This window comes from Grus americana, chromosome 3 (genome assembly GCF_028858705.1).
Source record: "Grus americana isolate bGruAme1 chromosome 3, bGruAme1.mat, whole genome shotgun sequence".
NCBI lineage: Eukaryota > Metazoa > Chordata > Aves > Gruiformes > Gruidae > Grus > Grus americana.
In genome coordinates, this window is record NC_072854.1 from 78,093,718 (window position 1) to 78,107,230 (window position 13,513).

At 38.1% G+C, this 13,513-nt stretch overlaps 1 protein-coding gene across 6 annotated transcripts in view; it reads left to right on the forward strand.

Moving 5' to 3' along the window:
• The window catches only part of CEP43 (centrosomal protein 43), a 31,074-nt gene extending 20,854 nt beyond the window's left edge, over window positions 1-10,220 (forward strand). For 4 of the 6 annotated variants that reach the window (XM_054820227.1, XM_054820232.1, XM_054820230.1 and 1 more), the window contains exons 7-12: window positions 1,747-1,964; window positions 5,122-5,231; window positions 5,831-5,899; window positions 6,610-6,649; window positions 7,374-7,467; window positions 7,913-10,220. In XM_054820227.1, the coding sequence (XP_054676202.1) occupies window positions 1,747-1,964; window positions 5,122-5,231; window positions 5,831-5,899; window positions 6,610-6,649; window positions 7,374-7,467; window positions 7,913-7,987 (606 nt within the window). In that variant the 3' untranslated portion in view covers window positions 7,988-10,220. The remainder of the gene's footprint in view (window positions 1-1,746; window positions 1,965-5,121; window positions 5,232-5,830; window positions 5,900-6,609; window positions 6,650-7,373; window positions 7,468-7,912) is intronic. The other 2 variants (XR_008576344.1, XM_054820228.1) reach the window with 2 other exon arrangements.
• Window positions 10,221-13,513: the final 3,293 nt, after the last annotated feature.

Below are 13,513 nucleotides of genomic sequence, written 5' to 3' on the forward strand. Positions count from 1 at the left end.
AGCAAGATGGAAGTTACCTGAACAGTCTAGACTTCCTGATTGAAACTAGAGATTCTCTGGTGGTTTTTCAGCAAACCTATAAGCTGAACTGGTTCTGACTGTGATTTGGCAACCAATACACGTAATGTAGATGGGAGTATGCTAGGACAGACCAAGACCACAGCTCTTGGCAGCGGCAAAGAATTATATTTGTTTAAGTGCAAGTGTGAAACCGCACTCCAACTTATCGTATTAACACCATTAGTCTGAAACCCAAGGTAGGCATGTTGCTCTTTGAACCCTTAGCCATGGTTAACCTATCACTACAGTTCGAAAGTAGTTATTTCACTTTAGCAAAACTTTGATATATGAATTCAAGCAAAGGCCAACTGTTGTACTTTTAGTTTCTCAGACAAGATAGCAGCAGCTTACTCCCTCAGGGCCCAGAACAGAAAAATAGCTTGACTTCCCTTTTACTCCAGTCAGAGTATCACTAAGCTCTTAATTTTCAATAACAATTCTGTTCCTCTAGGATGGGAAATTAAAATATTGTAGTTACTACCTCTTACAGGTATGAGTACTTTTTCTTACCCTACAAGATCTGAGCTGCTGCCAGCAATTGAATGTGGTTCTGTGACTGAGATAAAATGACCTTGGTAGGACTTTTTCAATTTCTGTGGCCTACAGTTTGAAAATTTTACTTCAGCCTTCTGAATGAAAGTTAATGACTGATAAAGACATACTTGGGACGGTGCAACCTACTTACTGGTTACCTGGATTAAATGATACTGTTTGTTTTGTTTCAAAACTGTTGCTGTTTTTCGTGTGCAGGAAGGAAGTTAGTGTAATAAATAGGTCTTTTCACTGGCTTAATTTTAATAAGTCTAGGGGAAAATAAAATTTACAGTACTTATTGCTAGGTAGTGAGATACTATTGTTTAAAAATAAAAATCCAGCTTTTTCACAACAGCTTGATTGTCAAGGTAAATTTGAATGTTGTTCTTTGGGCCATGAACTTTTGCAAAGATATGACTTGAGCTGTATTACTTGATCTTAAAGTTAGCTTGAGTATCTGTAGGACTGAGCCACAAGCATGATACAAAGACTGAAAGTTCTGTACTTCTAAAGTATTTTGTTTGTATCATTTTTGTTTTCAGTATTTGGAGGGAGAAAGTGTCATTAACTGCAGTCGTCTTACGCTTGCTGCTTTAAAACATAATATATTGCAGAGATTACCATTTAATATGGAAGTTAGAGGACTTTACGTGGGCTTAAATTGATTTCTTTTGAAGACAATGGCTGTAACTAACAACATTTGTTTATAGATGGGTTGCAAAATAACGGTAATAAAGCATCATGTAACTTTCAGGCCGTAAAACAAATGAACTCCCCTATGTTCAAAGCTAGGAGGTAAGAATTAGTCTATCCGTAGATTTCTTTATTTGATGACCAACACCTTTTAAAATTGGTTGCTTTTATGATAGAGGTGATTTAGATAGCAATGCAGCAGAGAAGATTGGACAAAATGTTTTAATGGCAGCAACAATAAAGAACACTTCCTTTCTGAAGTGATAAAACAACTTTTTTCTGTTGTGTGATTCCATATGGTACTAACAAATTCCCGAGAAGTCCTAATAAATTTGAGTTAACTTTTTAAAAAGTGGTGGTAGGTGTATATTATATATTGTGTGTCTCTATTACCACTTACAGTATTATAAGACAAATACTTATTCCTTTCAGTAAGGGCTTTTTTCTTTGTCTTTCAAGACTGCTGAAACCACTCAAAGCGATACAAGTGTCTCGTCAGGGGAAACAAGCAAAAGAAGCATTCATTTTCTGCCTAATGAAATAAAACTAGATCCTCAACTAGAAAACAAAGACTTAAATACCAAAGAAAAAAGTGATCCAGGTGTGGATGAAGATGATGTAGAGGGAGATTCTTTTTTTGATGATCCTATACCCAAGCCAGAAAGAACTTATGGTTGGTAAGTAACATGGATGTTCTACTTTATACAGGTTTCATTCGTCCTTGGTATGCTTGCAGACCTTCGAGAGCTAGCTGATGTTTGATTACACACTTTTGGGAGTGTTTAGATCTGTTCTAGAGCATTTTGTTTCTGAAATGTGCATTTCTATGATTGTATGATTCTATTCTTTGCACAGTGACATCTGGGAGCTCTTGGATTCATCACGAGTGGAAAAACCTATATCACTTTAAGATGCATCAGTTACACTATATAGTGTCCCCAGCCTATTTCTTTGGTGGAATGAGCACGTATGAGACAGAGGCATCAGTATTTCTTCTTGCAGCAGAGCTGCAGTGATCAGCACTAAAGGAAGTGGACAATGACAGGGATAGTGCTTTAGATATCTGTATGGCTTTGTAAGGAGTATGAAAATCCAGTGAGTGTGTATCTGGTGAATGTGTAAACTGGCTTCATAAACTATGAGAATAAGGAAAGTTTTCTCACAGCTGAGGGTTTCCTCTTCATATTGCAGCACCTTTTGTGTGCAGTTCTATGTTTTCAGTGAAGTATTGTTACTTCTGCATATGTCAGTTTTGCAGATGCTTCTGAAGGGCATTTTGTATTGTTCATCAATGGAGTCTGACTGAAAAATACCATTTGAAACAAGAACTAGTGACTGAACTATACAACAGCTTTGCTACAAAGAGTTTTTTCAGTTTTATATTACCATGTCACGTTATCTTGAAGCTTAGTTTAGATATCTCTATTGAGAAATGTTGCGAGACTGTTTCATGGTGTTTTTTTGCTGTGCTCGAGTAATCAAAGAATTGTTCTGGCTTAGTTAAGGTTACCAGAAGAGGTTGCAAAAGCATTTCCAAGTTGGTTTGACAGTAGCTGCCCCCAACTATGTCAGTAGTGGGCAGAACAGTATAAACTTTTGTATTATCACTGGAGTACATGCTTACTCTTGGAATGGGATCATTCTGGTACAGCACAAAGCAGTCAGCCAGGTAAACTAGATCTCTTTCTAGTAAATTAATGGACTCTTTGAGAAAGATTATTTATAATACAGCTTTAGTTGGATGTATATAAAGAGCAGAATTTTTTTTCCTCAGAGCAATGATTTTTTCCCTGGAAAATATTGATACAAATAATCCTACTATGGTATTTCTTTTATCGTATTGGAAATATCAAGAGTAAAACTGTGTCTGAGCACATTTACTCCTCCTTGCTCAAGAACTCATTTTAGCATTTAACCAAAATCTAACCATCATAGCAGGTAGTTGTGTTGCCATAAAATAGGTTTAAATGATGTTGGGAAAAGTAGAAAAGGCTGAAAAACTTCTGAAAAATAATAACACTTACTAATTTCTTATTGTTCAAGCATTTTCATATGACAAGAAAGGAAGTTAATTTTGAAAGTAGATAAACATAAGAAGGACATGGAGCTGTTGGAGCGAGTCCAGAGGAAGGCCACGAAGATGGTCAGAGGGCTGGAGCACCTCTCCTGTGAAGACAGGCTGAGGGAGCTGGGGTTGTTCAGCCTGGAGGAGAGAAGGCTCTGGGGAGACCTTACAGCAGCCTTCCAGTACCTGAAGGGGCCTACAGGAAAGCTGGAGAGGGACTGTTTACAAGGGCATGGAGTGGTAAGATAAGGGGTAATGGGTTCAAGCTGAAGGGCGGTAGATTTAGATTAGATGTTAGGAAGAAATTCTTCCATGTGAGGGTGGTGAGGCACTGGCACAGGTTGCCCAGAGAGGCTGTGGCTGCCCCATCCCTGGCAGTGTTCAAGGCCAGGCTGGATGGGGCTTTGGGCAATGTGGTCTAGTGGAGGGTGTCCCTGCCCATGGCAGGGGGGTTGGAACTAGATGGTCTTTAGGGTCCCTCCCAACCCAAACCATTCTATGATTCTTTGAAACTGGATTTCTTTAAAAAGACCATCCAAGAAAGATTCTTCATTATTCAGTAAAATAAGGATCTTTTTCCTAGTAGAGAAACCCCTTACAGAAAACATTATTTCCAAATAATGTGTGTGTAGTAGTGTCACCGTCCACCAAGTAGTACTTTATGTCATAATATTGTGATGTAGATATAATAGTAATGTTCCATAATAAGGTTTACTGACTATGTTAATAATAAATGATCTAGCAGCTAATTGTAACTGAGCTGTCTCTGCTGAGTCTTTTGCTTCTACCCTCCTGGCAGCTCCCCTAGAGCAGAAAAAAGAACGTACTCTTCAGGTGAAATACCTTTGTGGTATGTTGTGCTGGTGTGCCTGAGTCCCAAGGGATGAGTAAGTAGGAGAGGCATCAGCATTGCTTGGTTTGCAAAAAAATAAATTCCTTGTGGGAGGTTTGCCCATTCCTGTAGGAAGGCTGCATCACAGAAGAAGGGAGCAAGCGGTCACTAAAGACAGAGTAAGAGATGATCCAAGCTCTCGTTGTCCCTAGGTCTCTGACCCATTGTTCAAAATTTTGAAGTGTTTTAGTATGACATGGTATACATGATCTTTTGGTGATACAGATGTAATGAATGATTCAAATGTCTGTTACTAATAGGAATGGAATCACAGTAACAAACAGTTCTGGTAATAATATGAAAATCTTGATGTCTTTTTGATAGTGTTTCTTCATCCTTTACTTGCAAGCGGTATTTGAACTCAACACTTTAAATATATGAATGGAATAGGTAATAGCCAAGTGAACTTTAACAAGCAATGATGAGATCTATCTTGCTATAATTTGAGAGGTTTTCATTCTGTGAACGGACTGCTCTTAGGATTAATAGCTTGTCAGACATAATCTCTTTTAGTTGTGAGACTAATTTAAATATTGATTTATATCTGAATCTTCTGGCTGCATTTACATGTGGGGGTAATGAAAGGCCCCTTGATAACAATATTGATGTTGATGAAGGTGCAGGAGTTCTGTCTGTGAAAGAAGGCAGGCTGAAGTCTTTGCATAGGTGAGAAAGCCACTTTCTCACCAAATGTCTTGCTGGACATTTGTGCCAGTAAACAGCCTACTCTTTTTAAGATTGTAGAATGAATAGTGCTTTCCCCTTGCTCTTTTTGCTGTAAATTGCTCTTCTAGTTTTATGATAATTTAGTAAATAATAAAGTCACTGTGCACATTTTTCAGCTCTGTGGACTACTTTTTTATTTGGTTTGTTTTAGGAAAACAGAAGCTAATAAAGCAGGAGGTCTAGCATCCCTTTCTGATGCACCGCCTCTAAAAAGTGAGTTAAGCTCCCTGACTGGTGCACCTTCGCTAAAGGAGCCTGATAGTAAGTTTTCACATGTTTTTATGTTTTGATGAATATAGGAGATTATTTCCTGTAAGGTAATGAATGATCTACACATTCAGATGCAAGTGTGATTAAGAAACCTGTCTGTGGCCCCCTTCTGGTTGTAATGTGCTTCATAGTAATACTTTCACTGAGTGATCAATCACATACTGGTTGTGATGTATTATGCTACCATTGGGGCATCTTATGTTTCGGAGCATGAAATACTTATCTACGCTCCTTTTTTGTGTGTGTATAAAGCACTTTTCAGAAGTATAACACTCTACTGCTCAGTTTTTTACTGAAGTTAACAATACAAAGGAGTAAGTTCTCTTACATTATTTGCACAAGTTCTTAAGGGATATTTGCTTTCATGTTGTAAAACCTGATCCTCAATTGTCCCTGTTTGCTGCTCGTGTTTTTGAATGTTAAGAGGTTAATACCTGAAAATTGGATATAAAATTACCATTCTATACCATAAAATTATATAAGGTTATTATAAAAGAACACCTCTTATAAATGGTTGATGGGTATGTTTAAGTGGGATCTTTTTACAGTTACAAGTCAAATTTCTAATATAAATGCTTTTGTTTTGTTAGACTTGAATAGAAACTCTGTTTTGAAAGACCTGCGGTTGGTGAATGCAAAACTGGGATCACTAGAATTAGGCAAGTAACTGCTAAACGCGAGGAAGCTCTGATATTTTTAACTCTAAGTTCTGGCCTGGCTTCTTAGAGGTATTAGAGAAACTGAAATACACATATTGAACTAAAATCTTCAGGTTTTACTTCAGTCAGTCTAACACTGTTGTGAAACTTAGTGGAGTTAAGAGCAAGATCTGATCTAAAGGAATACAGAAAAGTGAAAACTGGTGTCTTGTATGTGGATTCATTCTGTGCATACGTTTGCTAATATCAAGTGATAAATTTTATTGTCTAGGTTCCTAAGAAAAGAGAGGTTTTATATTTGTAGAAAAAGGTAGCTGGGCAAGTTTTCACTGTTTTTCAATGGTATATTTACTTGCCTTCCACACCTTTCAAAGTTGCTTTGTAAGCTTTAGGAGCAATATGAAGATGATGTGATACAAGGAGTATCAGTGCACTCTCAAAATAGAGCTGCCAAGTATTTAAATTTTGTCTTCAGCAATGTAGTCAATGTCCTGAAAATGTATGTTCAATTTCAAAACAGTTTGTATAAATGAGATTGTTATTAATGACAAACATAAACTCAGTTTCTCTTCCTAATCTGCATAAGTAATTTAATCTACTCCCACTTTTGGTGGCCATCAAACCATGTATTTTGGTGCAGTAATAGATTCTTCTTTTGCATTTCCTGAAGAGAAAACTTGTTTAATTAATACCTTTTAAAAATTATTTAGGAACTGGAGATGATGATGAGTATGCTGATGACTTTAACAGGTAAGAGAAGGATGATACTGTGGTAGCATAGTATTTTATGCGTTATAAGCATATCCACTGGCATATTTGAGTTATTTCACAATTCAGCTAGTCACTATTGCTGGAGTCTGTCAGTATCTCTGAACTCCTTTAAACTTCAGTTTGCTATTTTAATACATATAGTTACAAATTTAAAAAAAAAAACAAAACCCAAAACAAACCACCAATAAAACCCACCCCACAACAGATCCCTTTTGGCTAGGGGATAATGAGTTCCTTAAAAACCTGGTGCTAACTTCAAGATCATGAGAAGTTGTTGCTTTTTTGTGGAAGGTGTTTGGTTATGTTTGGGGTTTTTTTTTTTTTCCTGAACCATGCACTTAACAATATTTTCACACTTTAATGCTATTAGACAATGAATATGGTGTATGCTGAAATATTCCACTTAAAAATAAAGCATCGTGAGTAGTTAGTAATAAATATTTAACAGCTTCATCCTTATGACGTGAAGGTACTGGTGTTGTAAACTGCAGGATTGAGGCCTAAGTATTTATCAGTATTTATCATAGCTTCATCTAGGTAGAAAGGTTTTAGTTCTGAAGAATTTTTAAGTAACTTCATAATTAACTTGCTAGGAGGTGAAATCCCAATCAAATGTCAGGTATAAAATCAAAGTGAATGTAATATCTGCATGTTTGAAAAGAAAGTCTTATTTCTATGTTTATGGATTTCTTTTTCTTTTTAGTACTAGTCATCGCTCAGAAAAAAGTGATATCAGTATTGGTGAAGAAATTGATGAAATTTCTGTGGAAACAGAAGAGTCAAATGCCAGTGATAAAGTATGATTCTTTTGAAATTGCTCTTCCTGACATTCTTCTAAACTTGTCTCTTTTTAACCTTCCGTGAAGGAATGTGCTATTACCATGGGTTCCTAGGATACGTTTTAAGCTTGTATTATTTATGTTCTGTATTTTTACACCTAGTTTTCCTGCTAAGTTAGGTACTATACTGATTAAAAACCAAAATAAAAACCCCACAACAATTGTTTGGTAGCACAATTCACTGCCTGTTTCTGGGCATGTAAGATATATTTGAGACTGGTTTAGCATCCAGCATAGGAATGTCTTATTCATAGATCTCAAGATCTGAGTAACTGCTTTAGGAGTATGAAATTTCACTGAAAGAGCTTGAGGCCAAAAGGATGGTATGCTATATGAAGGACTACAAGAAATAATACTTACTGTTTCTATGATTGCTGAGTGTGTAATTTCATTTATTTTCTAGCTTGAAGGCATCACGCAAGACCTTACCATTTCTCACTTAAGCGATGTTGCAGATTATCTAGAAGATGTGGCATAGAATTGAACAGCAAAAAATGTTTCATTGTGCCGGACTAGAAGACTGCTGTGGACTGTTAAATTCAGACAATCACTTTTTGCTGGAACGTCCACTCCCTATTTGTGCCTTGTGTTTCAAAAAGACTGTAGGTGGAGAAGGCTTTTAAATATTCTTAACAAGAACTAAATGAAATAGTGAGTTCCCGTTTGAGTCTGATATCAGAATTATTTTCTTCGTTTGGTTTAGCCAAACCTTTTACAGCAGGAGGTGGATTTTCCAAGCAGAATGTCCATTGCTGGCAGTGGGCATAATAAAAACCAATTGATAAGAGAACATCTACAGAGAGTCATGTGGCTTTATAATGAACTTGCACTGTTATTGTAACAGTCTGCTTTTTTTTTTTTTTAAAGATAACCAAAGCAAGAACTTTCAGAGGTAGTGGTTCAACTCACACTTCTTTTAACGCAATTTTGTCAAATCAGTATGTAGTACATATTTATGGTAACTCTAGCCACAATACCTAATTGCTCCAGACTTACTTGAAACTGCTGTTTTTCAGACTCTTCTGAAAGTTGGACTTTATTTTTTTTTTAAAGGCATATCAAGTTGAGAGTATCTAAACTCTCAAATCTAAATTTAGCTAAATTTAGAAGCTAAATTTAGCACTAGTCTTAACTCTGAATATTCTTGTTTAAATACATTTGTCAGACCATTGATGTTAGGACCTAAGCTGGTTTTATATATGATAATTTCATCGATGTTATCTGTAATCATGAAGTAATTTTGTAAAGATCCACAAATCATTAACTAAATCTTATTGCTTTTTGTTAAGTTTTTAACAGTGCGGTAATGGTTTGTGGAGCTTTTATTATTGAGGAATCTTCATGTGCTGTAAGCTCACTTTCATTCTTGAAAATCCTTGTTACGTAAAAATGAGCGCCAAAAAGTGAAACCGCTAACCTTCTGTTTTTCAGAATCTGACTACTGTACAGAATTAAATCCAAATATTTAAAAATATTTTACCGAAGACATTATGGACACTAAGTTCTAGCTAAGAGCAAATTCTTGTATTTTCATTATAGTTTTGCAAAACAGGGTCAGTAATGGAAACATTGACAGTTCCTTAACGATACTGTTGTACATGGCGCTGCTATAATATATAGGTCATGGACATTTGTAATACTGAAATGACTTCAAAATGTGCACTTTCTGAACATTGTGAACACATTTGGAAAATATACATGTAAGTGAATATAAATAACTTAATTTTTTTTAGGCTTTGTAATTTTTTTTCAGGAACACAGCTGGCCTCTCATAAACGGTCATCACAGTGGAAGTAGCATGCTAAACTAAAGCCATTGGTTAAGCATATAGAGCTGCTATGAGCATTGGATGCCAACTTCAACCTCTTTCTGCAGTGGGCCAGCAGGCATGGAGCAGTGTTGAGAAGTTAGGCTTGTACAGTACATAAATGATTTGAGACGAGAGACGAAAAGTGTGCCTTTTATATATGTGCACCCCAAAATAGCCAGCAAAAAAGCATCAGAGTATTTAGTCATGATGTTAACTTCTAACCTTGTGCCATACTGTAGCAGCTGAACACAGAGGCGAATTTTTTCATCCCCAAAAAAATCAATGTGCCATAGACTTCAAATAGCAACAATGTTGCAACATATGCTATACCCTGTGGGGGGGAAAAAAAATCCTTTACATATGGGGGAACCTGTCCTTCAAGATACTATGTATGACAAGTTTGTTTTGGGCTTTTTTGGTTTCTTTTTTTTAAGAGCAGCAACCGCATATCTGAAGGAAATAAAAATTCCACTCACACCTGGGAACAATTGATTTCTGGCATTCATTTTTAAGATGTATGGAATAATGTAGAGGCAGTGTTGTTTGGGTTTTTTTACATGTCTTGGGAAAACATGACATTCTGTTACTTCTTAGCTGTAGAATATGTGGCAATTTATCATACCAAAAGAAACAAAAATTTCATTAAACTATTTCTAATTGCATTTGAAGATGTTGCCTTTTAAAGAGCTAATTAGATATTTTAAGTGTTAACATGACTTTCGTTAACAACAAAGTGTTGTTCTGGTACCTTGGGAGTTAATTGGAGACATTGCACTTTGGCTCTAATTTAAAGAAATGCCAAAAAGTGGTAAGTCTCCATGCTCCAAGTTCCTCCCATGGGCTTTTACTGAATTGTGTATAATAATTCAAATTGCAAAATAAAGCTATTGTGCTGGCTAAATTGTATATTTGAGTCTTCTTGAACCAAAAATCTTAACATTTAGGAAATTCAGGAAGCCCTGTGGGTTTTGGGGAGTTTTCCTGAAATTTTTTTTTTCAGAGTTAGTCTGGTTTGTACTTGAGAATGTGTGCATGCTCAGGTTTCTTCTAAGCCCAAAGGATCTTGCAATTCCTGATGGTGAATTCTAAAGTCTGGTTAAGACCAGACTGAATTGGGTTACAGCATATCAGTCTGAGTTGTCAGATGGTTTATGAGTCAACAGACGAAGGAAAAAAAATCCAATCTTGATTGGCAAAACTTTGTCTTGTTTACCGTATTAGTCTTGTTTACCGTAAACATGACTGACAAGGTCAGCTCTCTTGAATGCTTGTTTTGCTGTACATTTCAAACCATATTGTTTGATATTTTACATAGACTTCTCCCTAAAGGACCTGATGCAGTTGAATGCCCAACCTCATCTGTCAGAATTAACTGGAGCCCTGTCATAAAAGGTGGGAAAGTTCTTAAGTGTTGTTCTGTATTGGTTCTGCCATTTCACAGGGATCTCTGTGAAGAGAGAAGTGTCTGAGAGGGACACTTATGACTGGTCTGTGCAGTTCTCTACCAACTAGGTCAGGTTAGAAACAAGCTTTTTAGTTAAACCCTCACACTCTGTAATTTAACAAATCTTGTGATTTCCAGAAGTAAAAAATTACAGACTAAGCTATGACTGACAGTTTCATACCATTAATATGGCTGTGGTAATGAGGATGGATTATAAAAATGATACCTGTCTCACTGGTTTTTGTAGTGAAGCTCCTGTATTCTACCCTTTTTGTTTTTTTTTTTTTTTAAGCAAAGTGAGAAACCATGACACAGCTGATGTGAGAAAATATTTCCTTGTAAGTTATGTTTTTCCCCAGCTGTAACAAAACTACTCTCAGCTTTAGACTCTTGTGACAATATAGTCCTTGTTTATACAATGTATCGAGCTCTTGAGACAACTTAAATGTTTCTGTAACTGACAGAGTGATTGTGTGATGATGGTAAAAAAAGGGGTTAACTACTTCTTTGGCTTTTCAGTGTAGTAATTTTTACTGATGAAATATGGTCTACAAAGCCCAGCCCTTCTCTTCACAAAAGAATGTATCTGTGGATATTTCAGTTTAGTTGTAGATAAAAACTAGCAAACTTCTAGTTTTAGCATTGTCCAGGCAGCAGAAATTAAATCTCGGCAAGATGACTGCAGCACTTCGTATTCATTTCACGAAACGCCAGATGGATCTTTTTTGGTAGGTCTTCTCGGTTTGATGTTTTCCTTGTAAGGGAGAGCCAAGGGAGAAGTTGAACTGAAGTGTAAGAGATGCAGTTTTGGTAAATTTGTAAGTGATCTCACTCATCTTGAGGCTAAATCCTCTACAGACTAGCTATAATGAACGCAGTATTGCAAAAACCTGACTTGCAGCACATGACTGCCTTGATTTCTACCAAAAAAAAGGCACTAGGCTATTCAAGGTCATTTGAGTTACCCAAAGATTGAACCTCTGACAGAACTGCAATGAACATCAAAAAGTGCCAGTTCCTTTGTGTCAGTACCAAATTCTCCTGATAAAAATGAGAAGAGAGAAAAAAAGCCCTAATGACAAGCCAGGGTCCTTAGCACTAGCCAGAGCAACTGCCATGGCATACTGGACCCACACCCCACACGGAACCTGGGGAGGATTTGGCAGTGCAGATGCAGGCTGCAGCTAGTACCTGGAGCTCCTCGGAGGTGAGGGGTGCCTCATCTGCAGGGGCCGTGCTCTGCTCAGGTCACTGAGGTGCCAGGTGAAGCGGGCTGAATGGCATTGGGAATGCCAACAGGAGGGCAAAGTGAGACCCCCAACCCCCGTTGCATGGAAGGAGGGCAAGGCCAGAGGCAATGTTTCACCAGGGAGGGCTGGGATTCCCAGGGAGGAAAAAAAAAAAAGACAGCTCTTTCTCCAGCTGCAGATGTTTACCACGAGAACTGTAGAGCCCTGACAATAAGAGAGGGGGTGACTTTTGTTGGGCGATGCATCTAGCTGTGCTGTTGGAGCCAGTGAGGCTGAAAGTGACTTCCTTCTGTAAAGGGCAGCCTCTCTGCCCATCAGACCCGTTTGCTCGTTGCCTGAGCTTACCTTTAGTATGTTGCTGGTGTCATGGATAGGGCTTTGGGGTTTTTTATGGCTGTGGGACCCTCTTTCCTTTGCTAGGAAAAGGTGGGATGCACCTGATGAAGATGATTTTCTTTGCTGATAGGATTGCTAACCTTGTGAAGAGTTTAAACTGGGTTCATTGGGTGTGGAGACCAAAGCCTGTGGTATGTGGGAGTTGAAGGGAGTGCACACAGGAGAGTCTGAGGGAGGGGTATCCCTCACTGCAAGAAATCAGGGTGACTGGGATCATCTGAGGTTCTCTTCCACAAACAAATGTGCAACAGAATAAAGAAGAGAAAGAGGAAGTCTGTGCAGTCACAATGCTGTGACATCACTGGGATGACAGGAGCATGGTGAAATAGGTTGCGCAACTGGAGTGCTGCAATGGATGGACACAAGCTTTAACAAGCAGGTGGGGGAAGAAAATGGAGGGGGGAAGGTCCACAGAGGAGTAATCTGAATGTGCAGAGCATAAATGGAATAGAAAAAGCCATGATGACAGGCCTGCTAAGTTTGTTGTCATGGTTAAATGGGAGGCCAACAAAGGGGCTATTGTGGTAGGCACCTGCAACAGACCACTCGATCAAGAAAAGGAAGAGAATGGAGCCTTTAAACAATTTGAAAAAGTCTCCTGATTGCATGCTGTGGTTTTCATGGGGATTTTTAACTACCTCCAATTTGCAGGGAGAGCAACGTGGCAGAACCCAAAAAAGCCAGGAGACTTAGAGTATGTCAGGGACTATCTTTCACTTGGGTGCTGGACAGGATGAGGGGGATCCTCTAGATCTGCTATCCAGGAATAAGGAAGAAGTGCTTGGATGCCATAGTCAATGGCAACCTTGGCTACCGTGACCATGAGATGGCCGAGTTAAAAATCCTGAGAGCAGAGAGGAAGACAAGTAGCAGGGTAATAGTCTTGGACTTCAGGGAAGTGAACTCTCTCTTGCTCAGGGTTCTGTTTGACAGGAGCCCGTGGGAGGCTGCCCTGAGGGGTATGGGGGCCAGAGCTGGTTACCTTTCAAGAGGATTCCTTCCACTATGCACAAGGAGGCGTAGGCATTGCAGCAGGACAGACTGGCTGATTGAGAAGCTCCTGGCTGAGCTCAAATGAAAAAAAATTGTATGGAAGGCAGGAGT